This window comes from Anastrepha obliqua, chromosome 3, assembly GCF_027943255.1.
Source record: "Anastrepha obliqua isolate idAnaObli1 chromosome 3, idAnaObli1_1.0, whole genome shotgun sequence".
NCBI classification, from domain to species: Eukaryota; Metazoa; Arthropoda; class Insecta; order Diptera; family Tephritidae; genus Anastrepha; species Anastrepha obliqua.
Genome location: NC_072894.1, coordinates 11,180,099 through 11,197,962, shown reverse-complemented (window position 1 = coordinate 11,197,962; position 17,864 = coordinate 11,180,099). Strand labels below are relative to the sequence as shown.

At 37.0% G+C, this 17,864-nt stretch overlaps 1 protein-coding gene across 1 annotated transcript in view; it reads right to left on the bottom strand.

Annotated features, from left to right (window-relative positions):
- The window catches only part of LOC129240612 (protein vein-like), a 47,408-nt gene that overhangs the window by 13,570 nt on the left and 15,974 nt on the right, over positions 1-17,864 (bottom strand). The window contains exon 5 of the mRNA XM_054876522.1: positions 3,687-3,748. Within this exon, the coding sequence (XP_054732497.1) occupies positions 3,687-3,748 (62 nt within the window). The remainder of the gene's footprint in view (positions 1-3,686; positions 3,749-17,864) is intronic.

The window sequence follows — 17,864 nt, the reverse complement described above, 5'->3', positions numbered from 1 at the left end:
TAAAAATAATAGAATATTGGATATGGAATAGGAAATAATATCTTTGACTTTGCAAGTTTACAATAACAAATATTTTTAATATAGAGGGTGGTTAAATTTCAAGGGCCGATGTTGAATGTGAACAACACCTAAACCTCAACGACACCGTTGGACTTCGTTCTTTGAGGTTATTTGACAGAAAAGATGTATGCCGATAAGCCAGCAACAATTCAAGAGGTAAAGGATGAGATAATTCGGCACATTAACGGCATAGAACCTCAATTATGCCTCAGAGTCATCGAAAATTTGGACCATTGGATGGAGGTGTGCCGCCGCGGCCGCGGCGGTTATTTGGCTGATATTTTGTTTCATGCATAATTGATCTATACCAATATTAGCATAATAAAGAGAAATGACAATAATTTCTTAAAAAAATTGTTTTTTATTCAAAATCAACACCGGCCCTTGAAACTTAACCACCCGTTAGATAAGGAACTATGTATTTGCATTTGGTGGTCTTTGGAGGTGTGCGGAGGTTATTTGGCCGATATTTTGTTTCATGCGTAATTGAGCTATACCAATTTTATCATAATGAGGAGAAATGACAATAATTTCCTTAAAGAATTGTATTCTATTCAAAATTAACACCGGCCCTTAAAACTTAACCATCCTGTACTTCTTAGCTATAATAATTGTGCTTTATTGAGAAATACCAACATTTTTGCGTAATTTTTTAGACTTTTTCCAACGATTTTCTATGAAATTTAATTATTTTTCATGCAACTTTTTATGCGATTTTCTATGAAATTTAATAATTTTTTATGCAACTTTTTTATGCGATTTTCTATGAAATTTAATCATTTTTGTGCAACTTTTTAAGCGATTTTCTACGAAATTTAATCATTTTTTATGCAACTTTTTTATGCGATTTTCTATGAAATTTAATAATATTTTATGCAACTTTTTTATGCGATTTTCTACGAAATTTAATCATTTTTTATGCAACTATGTCACAGAAAAGAATTTTTTGGAAACAGGTGATCTCAGCTGTGTGCATTTTCTGACATTCAGCTGAGCGTGTTTTTACTTATGGATCTGTACAATGTTTTAAACTGAGGTTTTGACAAATTTGCTTTTATTGATTTCAAATGCCAAATCACACGCATTTGTCCGTCAGCTCAAATATTCTATATTGGTTTATGAATATATATGTAAATATGGACTAATAAAGCAGGAGCCTATGTGATCGAGTTAAATTCGATGCCAACTTGAATGAGCACTGGCTGCACGAATATACTGTATCTTTTAAAAATTTAAGTTGAAATTATAAGATTTTGAAAAAAAAATTAAAAAAAATAAAACAATCATTAAGTTAAAGTTTTATATTACGTTACACAGCATTTAAGCGAAACACTCAATGTGGGGGTGGCTATGCACTTTCGGCAATCAATAAAGGTATGCTTTGGTGGAAAAGTAGCTCGCTCAGCGAGTTACCAGTGTAAATGAGTTGTAATTTTTGTTTGTTTCTAATTTCAAATTATCATATTTCAATTAATCAGTTCATAACGAATGTGGTATGGTGAGACTGTCAGTTAGGCTGAGATATGTATGTATGTTCATAAATTCTTGTAAAATTTCTCGTTCGTAAATAAGTTGATGGTAAAAGGAAAATTTTATTTTTCAACATTGAATGCCGTTAATGTTTTAAAATTTCTTGCGAATTCAGGGCGAGGTTATGTGAGTACCAAAATAAATAGTGTTTTTTTGTCAAGTTTTCATCATTTTCACATTTCAATATTACAGCTATTTATTGTCTATATGAGTTATGAATATTTATAACCGCATACATGTCTGTATGTATGTATGTATGTATATTTATATGTATTATATGTATTTATGTATATGAATGTATGCATGTACGGTAGTGTGAGTGAGTTGAAATAAATAGTGCGGCTACGAGAGTTGAGAGTTGATGAGATTATGTGGGCGTATCTATGTTTGTATAAACACATACTCGTACATATATGTAGGGTATATGTGCTTGTATGTGCATGCATGTGTACATATGCATACACATACGTAAGTATGCATGAGCGCGAGCAAGAGAGCCTCTTATTTTCAGAAATTCTATTATACATTTTATCGTATCGGTATTCCGTTACTTGCGTAATTTCACGTTTGATAGCAGTGCTTGTTAACATTTTGTTTGACGATGTTTAATCGCTTCTAAGTAATATAGATATTTTAATGCATTCTGTTCTAACTTCGCTTAGAATTTAATTTGCATGTTTGAGCGTTCTTTGTTTTTTGTTTTTTTGTTTTTTTGTTTGTTTGTTTGTAAATAAATAAACTAAAATTAATAAATAATTTAAAAATAATAAAATAATATTAAGTGGTATTATTAATGGTAAAAAAAAACTAAACAAAACAACAAAAGAGCAGTAGAAGTAAGAGGAACAGAATAAGAAAACAACATTGGAAAAATATTATTGAGTAAAATAAACCTTCTATAGCACCTTTGTTTTATACAAGAAAAAATATTTGAAAAAAAAACGCAAGTTTTTTTTCTATACAATATTGTTTTTGTGTAGCATTTAGAAAAGCAGATTTCTTCATTTGGTCACTATGTAGGTAATTGACTTTTCTACTTTTTCGCTTTTTCACTTTTGTTATTTTTCTATGTTTTTCCATTATTTTAAATTTATGTGTGTATGCAAGTAATTGCGAGCAAACTTCAAATTGCAGCATTTCTAATTATTTTTGTGTTTTTGTTTGTTTTTTAAATTTAATTAAAGAACATTAGTCAATGGAATGTGTTTTAAAGTTATTATCGAAATTTAGTTATTATTAATATTATGTATGTATGTATGTATGTATGTATTTAAGTAGATTTATGTATTTAAGTAGATTTGCTGCGCTGGATGTAGAAAAATCCCTCAAAATATATTTCAACATTTTACATATGCATGCATGCATGTATGTATGTATGTAAGTATGTATGTATGCACGCTAATGTGTTTGCTTGTTTTTGTACTATTTTATGTATGTAACTTGGTTTGTTTTATGTTTTTGCTGAAAAATCCACAGACGCATACATACATATCCATACATATAACATATCTACTGAAGTTTATAACTTTCCTGTCACTGTCGAGTTCAATAAATAAATAAAGAATTTGTTTTTTTTTTTATACCATTTTCTACGTTTTCTACAGCAATATTATCTGGTTTTTATAACTAATTTTTGGTTTATTGCATTCATGTAAATGTTAGTGTATTAGTGAGTGTGTGTATGTATGTGTGTATCTCTGTATGTGCGTCGGTGTGTGACAGCGATGATAATGAGTATATAGTATTTTTGGTATATTACGGAGATAAATTCAAAAAACATTCGATTCGAATGACGCTTCATATACATTTGTGTAATTTATGATATATTAAATCTTCAACAACTATTGGATCTCCCTTTCTTTGTTTCTTTGCCTACATATGTACATATGTGCGTGCAGTTGCAGCTTGACATACATACATATGTAGTTTTTTTTTTTTGGATTTTTGTTAGCTAAGAAGTGTTTTGTATTTTTTTTTCGAAAAAATAAAAATTATTCAATTTTAACCAATTGCGATGCTATAGAAAAGCCTATTTTAGCAATAATAACTTCCGTAAAATTTCTTCTCGCCACATTCTTGTTCATTACTGTACGTACTAGGAGATATATTATTGACTTCCTTCCGATCGCAGCGTTCGCCTATGAATCCTTCCGGACATCTGAAATGAATAAGTGTATAAATACGATTTAAGTTAGTAGAAATTTGCAGAAAATATTTATATACTATTTTTATTGATTTATTTAGGGGTTATATACAGTTAGAATTTTCCAAAAATCAATTTTTTTTGAATTTTATTTAATTTGCTTAATGTACATATAAAGGGTGGTTAAATTTCAAGGGCCGATGTTGAATGTGAACCACACCTAAACGTCAACGACACCGTTGGACTTCTTTCTTTGGGATTATTTGAAAGAAAAGGTATACGTCGATAAGCCAGCAATAATTCAAGAGCTAAAGGATGAGATAATTCGGCACATTAACGGCATAGAACCTCAATTATGTCTCAGCGTCATCGAAAATTTGGATTATCGGATGGAGGTGTGCCGCCGAAGGCACGGCGGCCATTTGACCAATATTTTGTTCCATACGTAATTGAGCCATACCAATGTTATCATAATAAGGAGAAATGACAACAATTTTCTAAAATATTGTATTTTATTCAAAATCAACACCGGCCCTTAAAACTTAACCACCCTTTATTTAAGAATACCCACAGAAAACTTAATATCGTTCTGGTGAGTATTTCCGAAGTTACACGCAAATTTGAAAAGGCGTTTCAGAGTGCTTGAAAGTACAAGGCCGGAACGGCGGCGCGTTTTTTGCAAAATGGTGTTTTCAAAGTCGGTGACCAACATTACTCGAAAACGGCTAAGCCGATTAGTATCAAATTTTAGCACGTGCTTTTAAAATGTATTGTTTAGAAAATAATCCAAGATTTTTTCCCACCGATAAAAATATATTTTTTTTATAAACAATTTAAGGCCGAAATTTTGGTCAAAAATCGATTTTTTTTGTGAGAAACCGCCATTTTGTCAAAAAAAAATTTATTTTGTTTATTCCCTCGATTAATAACTAGATTTAACATTACTTTAACCAAATTTGCTTGCTTGTTTAATTTCAGAGCAGCCAGTTCAGAGATATAGTGGTCGCCGCAAAACGTCGCGCTTGAGAGGAGCTCCCGGAGATCAGCTGTAACGTCTTTCCAAATAAATATTTTTTCGAATATTCAGTCTTAAAATACAGTTAAAAAATAACTAAATTTGTTTACAAATCTTCAGCTCAATAAATTTAAACGTTTTGTCAGAAAAAATTCTAGAAAATTCGCTTTTTTCGGCCTTCTAACTGTACATAACACCTTAATAATAAGATTATTCAACTACGAATCGTCGCTTCTCCGCTGGCTTGGTGAAAAATTTGCATGTGAAAGCAACAACAAAGTTATCGAACAAGATTCACCACTCGCGAGTATGGTTAGACTCCAAAACTGGTATAACTCAATATTTTCAATGCTGCCTGCCTCTGATCTGCCTTTCTGCTAATCTCTCTTTTCTGCTAATAGGTAAGTTTCATTAGTCTGCGTTCACACAGCAGAACTTTTATTGCTCCAACTTTGCGAATTCTCTTTTGGTGTTTCCGTCGTGTTCACACGCCTTGATATTGTTTAGTTTTCAGTCTACAGTCAACAAAAACATTGAGAAGAACGAGAAAAAAAAGAATGTTGACAGAGTACGAGCAACACAAGTAACGAGTTGAAGCTGCAAATATTTCCCTTTATAAACGCGATCTTACTAAGGGACACAGCTCCTCCAGCACTTTCAAATTTGCAATGTTGTTTTTTTGCTTTAAAAACTCATTTACAATCTAAGGAATATCTTTTCAATGTCTTAAGCTTAACGGAAAGTCTAAAAACGCGCTATAAAGTCAGTGAAGTTATGAGCGTCGAATGAAAGATAAGTAAGAATGAAAACTTTAATCGCATTTTTCTCGAAATACGTTTTTTCGCCACGCTGCCGAATATAACTCAAAAAGTAATCAAGATATCAACATAAAATTTTACAAGGATATTCTTTAACATATTATTATGAATTTGTTTATACAAAAAAGTGTAATTTTTTTCTTTTTCACTTAAAATTTTTGTCTGGTTGATTTTAGTTGTTGCTGTCCATTCCAACGCCACAATTTTTTTTTTATTAAAAAAATATTTTGTATATTAATTTAAGCATGAATATTAATATGTAATTTATTTTAAGATAATAAATACTTTCAGTTTTTCCCAAAAAATGCTTCGCTGTCTGGCGGAGCTGCCCCACTTAATACTCATTAAATGCTTCCAAACAAGTGCAGTTTTTGGCAGCTCTTTTCCAGTGCTGCCAATATATATTTATTTATCTTCTTTTATTCGCTAACGCTTGGCGAATCGAAGGCACTTAATACCTTACAAGTTGGAATTGAAAGGTGGAGGCAGAAGTGTCACTTTTGTGAAAATCGGTGCTGGTTGTTTGAAAGTAAAACAGAAAAAAACTTGCCGTGGTCAAGAAAGATTCAAGATGCTTCCCAATAAAACTGGACTTAATGGGTGCATCCCTGTGCTGAATAAGTTTCTTCTGTATTAGTCGAAGACTACAGAGCTGCGTATCCACACTTAAGCTCAAGCTTTTTCTTTGGGGCCACTTGAAGTCGCGGGCTTATGCCAACAAGTCTCAGACAATCGGAGTGTATCCAAATAACTGAAAAAACTGCAATTTGCTCGTGAAGAGCGCTGCCTTCATTTGTAGAGGCTTTGTAAAATTTAAGTCAATAATTTTTAATAAAATTTTCCATAACGGCTCTAATAAGCAGAAGCTCTAGTGGCTTCAATATGCAAGGCGATTCGACTGCTAATTGACAGGATATTGTTTTTAAGGCTATGCATGCCTTTTTATAAATTTGTAAACTAATAAAAATATCAACCAATGGGTTTATTCCATTACAGTATTCAAGAAAGGTCCAAAAATACTTTTAGATACTTGAAAGTATCTGGTTTGGTATATGCGCGTATGCAAAAATTTTTCGAAAACTTATTGCTACTTATGATTTAATGATTTAACTTCCATGTATGGTATGTATGTGTGTCCATATATATGTACGCACTTTATCAGCATGTTATACAGTTTACATATCGTGTTTATGCATGTTTTCATGTCCACCACTCATATCAGTGAACTATATTCGCTCAACTTTATTATCTATTTTTAGGCGTAGACGCATACACATCAATTAGTTTATCAGTGCATATCACACAGACTTCAATTCGAAACGTCGAAATATCTGCATTGCATACGCTCACACACAACAGCAAAGTGAACGTCAGAGCACTCAATTTGACACCACAGCACATCGCCCCGACTTGAAGCGACTCTTGGCTCGAGGAGTTTTGTTTACGCTATAACCGTTGATTGGTTTGTCTAAATATAAATTTCTAACAAACACAAATAGTCAAATGAACGATAGCAAGGGCAGAGAGAGAGCAGTGCATTTTACAAAGGATGATGTGCTGTGCTCAAGTGGTGGTTGTCAGAGCGTAAGAGTAGACGTGGATCGTACAACTTATGCGCAGGCAGGGCAGCTATGCTGCTGCTGTATGCACCATATGCTGCTGAACAGTGTAACGTTGGTGGTCGAAAATCGAACTATTTGAATGAAGAATATTTCAAAATGTGCTGAGTGCAGATTATTCACGCATCTAATGAATAAAGTGAGGCTCACTAACTCAGCTGATGAAAGTTTCTAACCTGTTTTGGAGTTGTATTCAATTGCCGGATAAATATAAATTCAAGGCTAATAATAGGCCTTGGCGAATCGACCAAGTGTTAGCAAAAAATACATTTGTTTGGAAGCACTAAAAAAGTATTAGTAAGTCCGCGTTCATATAGCGAAATATTATTTACAGCTTCAACTCGTTACTTGTGATGCGCGTACTCTATCAATTTGATTTGTGTTCTCGTTTTCCTGAATGTTGTTGTTGACTGTAGACTAAAAACTAAACAATTGCAAGGTGCGTGAATACGACAAGAACAACAACAGAGAATTCGCATAGTTGAACCAACAAAAGTTTTGCTATGTGAACGCGGACTAACGAGACTTGCATATTAGCAGAAAAGAGATTTAAAAAGAGACAGGCAGTATTAAAAATAGTTAGCTATACAACCTTTGTGGGGCTTAACCCAATTCGCTAGCGGTGAATCTTACTCGATACCTTTGTTGTTGGTTTCACATGTAAATTTAACCGCCAAGTGAGCAGTGATTAGAGCCAGCGAGCAGAAAAGTGGCGCATCGAAGGCGCCTAATGCCAGTGATGAAAATGGTTTAGTCTCTATTTACATTGACTTAACATTAAATTTTAAATAATAATAAAAATAATAATAATTTTAATTATACATTTTAAAACGCACATCAACAAGTGAGTGCACGGAGAGTTTAAAAACTTTTTTGAGTGCTAAACAGTGTAAACTTGTACAAGGTGGCGCAAAATGAATAATCCACTTTTGTTTATAAATAAGTTTTTACTAAAGAACAAAAACAAAAAAAACAAAATGATTTAGAGTGATGAAAACCTTTTTTTGGAGCTTTACAATTTTTTCGTTTAAGTGGAAAAGATGATATCCATCAAGTGGCTGCCGCCAGTGTTGATACGCGTTTGTGCCTGCTTTATAGTATTTTGCCTATCTGGTTGCAAGATATCCGGTTATAATTGCTTGCATACCTGTCGAATATTCTCATTAACGGCTGCGATTGTCTGTGCCTTACTGGCAAAATCCCATGCGGTCAAGTACGAGTAGTCTTAACGAAAGAAGTCTGGGGCGGATAATCGAATCGAGCATTCTTACTGACCCTGGTAAATCGAGAAAAAACGGGAGATTACGTGACCACGAAACGCTTTTTTCACGATATCCATTGTGGTTCGCGCTGTCTGTGAGATTGCACCGCTTTGTTGTAACCGCATGCTCACCAAGCTCCGCTCATCCAATTCCGGTAGTAAGAAGTCCTTTGGTGATGCTCGATTGCGTGGACCGTCGCCTTGATTGATGTTTTTTCGTTCTTAACCACATTGGCAGCCACAGCCGCGATATTTTCGGCTGAACGACCAGTCTGATGGCGGCCACGTTCTGCAAGATTTCGTGTGATTCCAGCTGACACGACCCGCTCATCTAACTCCGGCGGTAAGAAGTCATTTATCGTGGCTCTGTAGCGTTCGCCAGCAACTGTGTTCGTATTGCCGTCATAAGATGACATTCGCAAAAAAATATGGTCCAAACACTCTTCCTCTACCTGTACGAACGCCGCACCACACAGTGGCTTTGACTGGATGTAATGGCTTTATGTGCATCAGATCCGGATTTACAGTGCCCCCAAAAACGAAAATTTTGCTTATTTACATAGCCGCTTAAGTGGAAATGCACCTCGTCGCTCTTAATGATTTTCGACACAAAATCCTGCTCTTCGTTGGGGGAAAAACTACTCAATATACTTGTGGGGTATAGCACTCCATGACTTTTCTGTTTGGATAGCGCAGCTGTCTAGTTCACAAGTGTCAAAAATTGATTGACATACGACATCAATTGCAAAAACTATAACATCTTACGGCAGGGAGATTCATTTTGCGCTGCCTTATACAATAAAGTACTTTGAAAAATGTATCCTTAAAATACTGGAAGTTTCCCAATGAATTACTTTGAAAAAAGTATAAAAAAAATATATATTGTGCTAAAATCTACCAAGCAGATTCATTAAAAAAACTATTTGCGCTGAAAAATGTTGTCTTATCCATCGATCGAGTACAGTTGAAGTTATTTATAAATAGTAACCATTGCGGCCGCCGTAGCCGAATGCGTTGGTGCGTGACTACCATTCGGAATTTACAGGGAGAACGTAGGTGCGAATCTCGGTGAAACATCAAAATGAAGAAAACGTTTTTTCTGATAGCAGTCGCCCTTCGGCAAGCAACGGCAAACCTCCGAGTGTGTTTCTGCCATGAAAAAGCTTCTCATAAAAGAAACTATCCGTCGTTCGGAGTCGGCTTGAAACTTAAGGTCCCTCGATTTGTGGAACAACATCAAGACGGACCCCACAAATAGGAGGAGGAGCTTAAACACCCAAAAAAAGGGTGGACGCGCCAATTATATATATAAATATAACCATTGCTAAGAAAAAACCCTGAAAAAGTAGCGTAAAATAACAGTGACCTTTGGTATTACGTCACTCGGTGTAAACTCGCCCGTAGTTTCCGCTACAATTTTCCATAGAACGACTACTCGCAACTGAAACTGTTTGCCATCGCATTCAAGAGACGTTCCACTGTGCACCGCCTTCGTCGCGACCGCATCATAAGACTCACATACATCTGTACATATGCATACTCGTATACGAGTACATCTCGTTTGGGGCGCTGCGTTAAAGTGCATTGAAAGTGCTAAAGTGTTTGCGTTGTGGAATTGTTTTGGTGGGGCGTGTTTTTATGGTATTTTAAAATTTCATATTTTTAGTTTCGCTTTACATTTCTGTTAGGTTTTTTCTTTTGGTATAACTACATACATACATACACTCGTAGATGTGTGTGCATTCATTTATGTGATTTCTTACAAATTAACAATTAAGAATGTCGGCGCTAGTGTAAAATGAGGGTCATGTAAGCCGCTGATGTGCGTGCGTGGCTTGGTGGCGCATTTCTGCGTTTGGCTCACGAGAATTTAATTTTGGTCTATTTTTATTTGTCCGGCTCGCCTTCACATACAAAAATAAGAAATCGCATGTGTTCACATAACAAATCTCTGCATTTTTTTACAGTAAACTGTCAACAGAAAAATCTTTGCCATTGCGTCACAGATGTGTCAAACGAACGATGTCGAAAGTAATCAATGAGTTGTTGACATTTTCATTATTTTGCAGCCGTATAGCAAAGGGAGAAAATGAAGATGCGCAAAGTACTTTATGTAAATACAGTTTGTCACGAAAGCGTTATGACATTTACTAATCTAGCGATATGCAGATATGTCACTTAAGAAAATATATATTTTTTCGTGGCTTTCGTTCAATACTGGGTTGCCCATATTCGACGGACCCACGTGTTTTTGTTTTAAATCAAAGAAAAACACAATTTTTTTGATGTTGACGATAATAATAATTTTATTTGGTTCAAGTAGATTTGTTGACTTTTTGAGTATGATACCTCTCAAATGGCCGCCTTGAGCCTGCACGGCGTATTTTGCCCGTTTTGCAACATTTTCCATAGGTTTAGCTAACATTTCGGCTGGAAAAGCGGCTATTCCCTCACGGATGTTGTTGATTTGGTTGATTTGATTTTAAATATCCCCACGGTGGCCAGTCAAAATCGCCATTTTTATTTTTCGACATCAAACGATGAGGAAACAATTTCTTCAAAAAATCGATTGTGGTGCGAGCTGTGTGTGGTGGAGTGTTGTCTTGTTGAAACCAGAACTGCCTCATACGCTTTCGACGAATAATTGCACATCACAAAAGTGGTTATCATATCGCGATAACTCTCCTGATTGACGGTAACAGCTTGACCATCTTCATTTTCGAAGAAAAAACGGCCCAATAATCGTTTTCGCACTAACGTCGCACCAAACAGTGACTTTTTCGTCGTAAAGAGGTACCTCTTGAATTTCGTGAGGATTTTCAGTGGCGTAAATACGGCAATTTTGCTTGTTTACCGTCCCATTCAATAACAAATGAGCCTCATCGGACATGATGTTTTTGTTCGAAAATTGCTCGTCATCTTCAGCCATTTCGATGACTCTTTGGGCCCATTCAAATCGACGACCGACATTGTCCGCAGGCAACAATCTTTGCGTCAATTGAATCCGGATAATTCGTTGTAAAGTGGTCCGAGCAATGCCCAACTGCTGAGAACGGCGATTTGGAGATGTCCTTGGCGACGTCTCAACACTGGTCCGTACAAGAGCAATATTCTCATCCGATCGCCTTGGTCGGTTTTGATTTGGCCTCTTTGGATTAGAAAGAGCATCACCAGTCGAAAACCTTTCGTACAAACCTTTAATGGTGTTCTTAGGAGGCGCACTTTTCACATTATTTAATTTTTTATACGCACGTTGAGTTTTCACAATTGACTTCTTTTGTTGAATGTAAATTTCAAGAATTTGGGAGCACTCGCGTGGCGTGTATTGTTCCATGGTAAAAATCTGACTGACGCTCCCAACGCGGTATGCCATTAAGTGATCTCACGTCTCTGTCAAAAGATACAGGGTTGCCAGATGGGTCCGTCGAATATGGGCAACCCTGTATTCGGTTTTATTTGACTAATATAAATAATTCATAAGCCAATCGTAAAAAAGTTACGCAGTTTTAAAATAAAAAGAAAAAAAATTAAAAAAAAAAAAATTAACAACTGTCGAGAAAGTCTTTTTAAATTTGCAGTTAATAGCTTCAAAAAATGAAATGTGAATCTGTGCTTTGTATGACTACCCCAATCATCTAGAACACCTTGAAGTCTGCTTTTCATAGAATGAGTCAATTTTTGCACATCAAAGTCCTGATGGACGATTCTCGTTCGGGGTAAACGCGAAACGAAACGTTTTTTCCCGTTTTCATTTCACTTTCGATTCGCCTTTGTGAGAAAATGTGAAAATATTTTCATATGAAATATTGCCATGTCGCATTCATTAAAGGTGACGGTCACTAGACGAACAACAATCTTTTGTACGTTTGATTGTCACAAGGCAAAGTGTTGCCAAAGTAGAAAACAAAGAATGAATTCGCCTTGTTTCATTCTGTGCTGACAGCCACATGGACTCGGCGAAAAAAAAACAAATCAGCTGATTTACCGATACCAGCCAAAGCGAATTGAGTATTTAAGATGGCATACGCATAAATTTAATCCATCTTCTCAAAGTGGGTCGTTTTTACTTTTTAGCCAATTTCTACATAAAAATAATTTTGAAAAACTTGGATTTTGCAATAGAAAATAATGACTTTTGAATGAAGCCGATATCAAGGCCCGCAAAAGAGTGAAACCTGCATCATTCACTATACTGAATGGTGGGAGATCTTTAGCTGCCATCAGCGAAAGTACCGCATCTATTTTTTATGCATACTTTCGGGGTCGTATGTATTTGTAAGTTTGCTAAAACACCGATGTAATGAACTAAAACATTAAATCATTACCTAAGGTAGATAGGTAGCTGAAATGGCTGAAGTGCCGGTCTGGCACTCCTCAAGTAGCACTAACGCGCCGTTTTGATACCACTATGAGACCTTCAACAGGCAGATATTTACAGCTAGCCAGAGCTGTTGATGTACGAAAGAAGATTGATGGGATTTAGGTTGGTGCACTGTCCCAGGCTGTCGAAGAAAGGAGCTCTCAGTGACCTTAGTCGTCTAGCTGCCAAACCCGGACATTTACAGAGAAAATGCTCTACAGTCTCCTTCTCTGTAAGGCCCCCACAGCTTCTGCAATGGGGGTTAAATGGTAACCCTAGCTTTTCCGCGTGTGTGCCGATCGTATAGTGACCGGTAAACACAGCTACGAGTTTGGAAATTGAATGGTGAGGAGTCCAAAGGACTTTCTGAGTCCTTCGTATATAAAGCACATGAAGAAATGGAGCTCCATCTGCGCTTTCCCGAGAAATAATTTCACTACATAAAATGTTATAACATAATCGCTCGAAAAATAATACCTTTGCGATGATGACGAGGAAAAATCTGCAGACGCAGACGTTTGCTCACTCGTAACAGAACTTGTTGTGGCTTGCCTCTTCTCTTTTGATGGCAGCGCACACGGAGCAACACTGCAAGTGATCCCACAAATCGCTAGTATTTTTACTCGATTTGGAATTATTCTTGCAGTATGAAGAAATTGCTATTCAGCCTTTGTGACATGATTCCAAATAGCAGATATTCTATTTTGCTTGGTGGAGAATCACATATTTCAATCTTAGGGAGAAAAACATGCGCGTAATTCTTGCAGTCGTCGCAAGTTAATGTGTGTGTGTGCGAAGTTATCCGCATTACTTGCCAGCTTTTTGATGATGTCTGATAGCACTTTACATAGCCAAGGTAGTTCCGATAGCAGTGATAGGCCTAAGCCATCGGCAGTATTATTTAGAAGACTAAACCATCAATAGTAGCGTCGATATTTTTCCAACTCCGCTGTAGTATAGCAGTCGAAATTTATTTAACAAGGGTACTGCAGAAAGGTGTGGCAAAAAGTGGTTTTAGAAATTTACTTCAAACTATTTTTTTTTCGAAACTTATTCGACGCACCAATGCGAATTTCGCCTTTTCGCGTTTCAGTTTTTATTCAAATACTCTGCTACCCTGTAATCTTTCCGCATATTCACACACATGCATACTTATGCTTGCATGGGGACGCACATACACACCCATACAGTCTGTTACATAAGAGCGTTGTCACTTTTAAATAATAACCAAAATTGATTTTTCGAAAATTCGCAAATTTATTGATAATTTGGTCGCCAATACTCAATGCAAATACCCCAGTAGCAAGTCCAATCTCCTGCATTGTCAATTATCGCCTGCCATAATTTGTCGAAAAAGTTGATCTAAACTACATGGCTTGCGTCTGCGAAGCTGCATTTTTATCAGAGCCCATACATTTTCTATGGGATTTGCATCCGTTGACTGAGATGGCCAATCTAAAGTGACAGCTCCGTTTTGCGTCTTCCACTCGCTACACGCTCGTCTCCCATGTTTCGGATCGTTGTGCTCTTGAAGGATCCAGCTTTCATTTTTCTTGATTGTTTAGCAGATGGTAACAATGCCTTTTGATATACATATTTTATTAATTTTTTCGGCATTTAAATTCTTGGTAAATAAGAACAAAGTACCGAAACCTTTGTTTGAGAAGCACCCCCAAATATGAACCTTGACGGGGTGTTTAACAGTCCGTTGCAGCATCCTACTGGTGGAGGTTATCCAGGCGTGTTTGATGCTCGGAAAGGCCCGGAAGGAGGATTCATCAGAAAAAACTACGTTGCTCCAATCGCGGTCCAAGTTTTCCTTCGCCCATTCCACTCGTTTTTCAACGTGTTCTGCACTCAACATTGGTTTTTCCAAAGTACTGCGATATTTCAGTTTATTGGCCAGCAAGTGCCTCCGAATCGTTCCGCAAGATATGTCAACACCTTTGGCTTTCAATTTCACAGCAGCTCCACGTAAAGTCAAAGTTGGATCTTTCGAGAACAATGCGATAATCTTTTTTTCGTCTTTTTTTGAGGCTTTGCTTGCACTTCCGCCATCAGCAAATTCATCAACGTTACCGACCTTTTTATACCGATTTATTCACTTGCTAACGAACTGCTTCGACGACTTTCCCATATATTGGGAGGTTGAATTAGTTTTAAAGGTTTTTTTTTCGAAGATTTGGGGCTTTATTGTGAAAAAACGGTACAAAATATTTCTTTCGCCCATCTTTCGGGCAATTTCCGGATGCCGTTTCTCCAAAATTCTGGCCGGCTATCCATGACTCAACCCATATTTTGGTAGCCTCGTACGAGGAGAACCGCTGGTCCGCCAAATCGAGACTCATATGCCGGAACAAATGATAATCGGAGGGAGCTATGTCTGGACTATACGGCGGGTGGGGTAACACTTCCTAGCCAAGCGTTCCAAGGTATTTTTTGACAGGTTGAGCAACATGCGGCCGAGCGTTGTCATGTTGCAAAATAGCCTTGTCGTGTCTTTTTACCGTTTCCGGCCGTTTTTCTTTCAATGCCCGGCTTAAACACATCAATTGCAGTCGGTAACGATCCCCCGTGATTGTTTCGCCCGGTTGGAGCAGCTCAAAATATACGACGCCGACCTGATCCCACCAAATGCAGAGCATGATTTTCTTGCCGTGAATATTCTGCTTGGCCGTCGACGTTGATGCGTGGCCGGGCAAACCCCATGATTTTTTGCGTTTTGGGTTATCGTAGTGGATCCATTTTTCGTCGCCAGTCACCACCCGATGCAAAAAACCCTTCCGATTTTGTCGCTCGATCAGCAATTCCCACGTAAAAAATCGCCGTTCGACGTCGCGCAGCTTCAACTCGTACGGGACCCAATGTCCTTGCTTTTGGATCATTTCCATCGCTTTTAGACGCTTGCAAACGGTTGATTTATCAACGCCCAATGATTCAGCAAGCTCTTCTTGGGTTTGGCACGAGTCCTCGTTTACCAATTCCCCCAATTCCGCGTCCTCGAACTTCTTGGGCTGGCCAAGACGCTCCTTGTCTTCGGTGTGAAAATCACCACTTTTGAATCGTCGAAACCAGTACTCACATGTTGAAATCGACGGAGTATGGTCTGGGTAGGCCTCCTGCAGCAATTCACGGGCTTGGGCTGTATTTTTTTTCAAATTGAAGCAGAAAAGCAAAGCTTCCCGCAAATTGCGTTTCGACGGCACGAAAGTTGACATACTCGGAGCACGAAAACACTGCGTTGTTTATACTTCAGCGAAATGACAGATACTGATAAACAAAGCCTAGGGATGAGGCTTTGTCATGAATATATATTCAGTATTGCCAACGCGATAAAGTGATAAATAGCGCCATCTGTGTGTCACCTTTAAAACTAATTCAACCTCCTAATATTTCGCAGCAGCAGTTTGCGCTAATTTGGGTCTTTTTTCATGCAAACATAGCAAAATTGCCTCATTTCAAAAAACCACTCAATTGAAGACTAAATTTCACATACAGCTGACTTTTTACAAAAAGCACGAAGGACCGAGGTGCCCTCTATGTAGTAGAAAAAGAAACAGGACGCTCTGATTTTTTATCTATATACGTGTAACAGTGACCACACTCTTATGTAACAGACTGTACATGCAATGAGTACTTATGCGCGGCAACTTGCACTCACTGGATCACTTTGTGACTGCTTGTTGGCAGTGCTCCATAACTGCTGCTTGCAAACACGCGTTGCATGCCACCAAAATATGTCATGTGCGGCGTTTATAATTAAGTGAATGAGTTGATGCACACAGGCACCTTAATTATACCCAGCAAACAATTTTATACAATACACACACACATTTTATTCAGGGGCGAGCACTTTTTAAATATGTATTTGTTCTTTCTCTCTGCACTTTATACACACAGATAAATTGAATTCTTTTGTTGCCATGATGTTGAAGATTTTGTATTTCTAAATTTTGAGAATTTGAAGGTGAAACGCAAGCGGCGAAATCGTTGCTCAAGCGTGGCTCACTAAGTGATCGATTCGCGATTCAAAACATAAGTAATGGTACATTAAACAAAAAAAAAAAAAAAAATTTAGCAACAAAAACGGAAAAGTAAGAGAGCCTGAATATATATTGAAAAAAAAAATATTAAAATACATTCGAAAAAAAAAAATACAAAATAAAAGAAAAATATTTTACTGTATTTCACATTTTTCACATATATGAAACCTTGTTGTGGTCAAATTGACACAAGGGAACGCAATAGTCCCCAGTGTTATCAATATTTTAGTCCACCCCAAGTAAAATACTTAGTCCTGTTAGAAGTTAAGTTCGTTATAGATATGAAATTATAATACTTTTTTTTTAATGAAGTTAGTTTTATTTGAAGTGAAGGAGTCCCGAACAACAATAGAATAAGATTGGTGGAAAAGAGGTATGACACCTAGTCCCAATACGCTTAATAAATTTACTGACGGCTCGCAAATGATGGACGTAGTAGGTCAATTAAGCGGCCAATTAAGCTCCCTGACCATTGCAGTATTTTTCAAGCTTTGCGGTAGGAAAGGCTGCAGGTTAACGAGCAACTCCAACATAAATATATGCATACGTTGACAATCAAGCGGCAATAAAGGCAATAAACTCATATGAAATTTCATCCAAAAACGTTCTTAGCACCAGGGAAGCCATAGAGAGACTAGCCGCAGGCAAACGGTTGCATATCTATTGGGTAGGGCATAAGCGCATTGCATTAAAGGAAATTGTAGATGAGATCGCCAAAAGCGTGGTTTACATACAATTCGAACAAGAAAACGACATACTGACTCCTTTAAATGCGGTCTACAATGACATCGCTGCGAATACACAAATACGCAAAACACGGATAGACGGGAGGTAGAATAATCTAGGCACTTGCAAAACCACGAAAATCATGTGTACATAGAATGCGGATAAATACGCCAGATTCGTACTAGCCCTGTCTATAAAGGAAAGCAGAACTATCGTAGGTATACTAAGAGATCACAATTTGTTAGCGGCACACGCATCCGAGATAGGGATTACAAACAACGATAGCTGC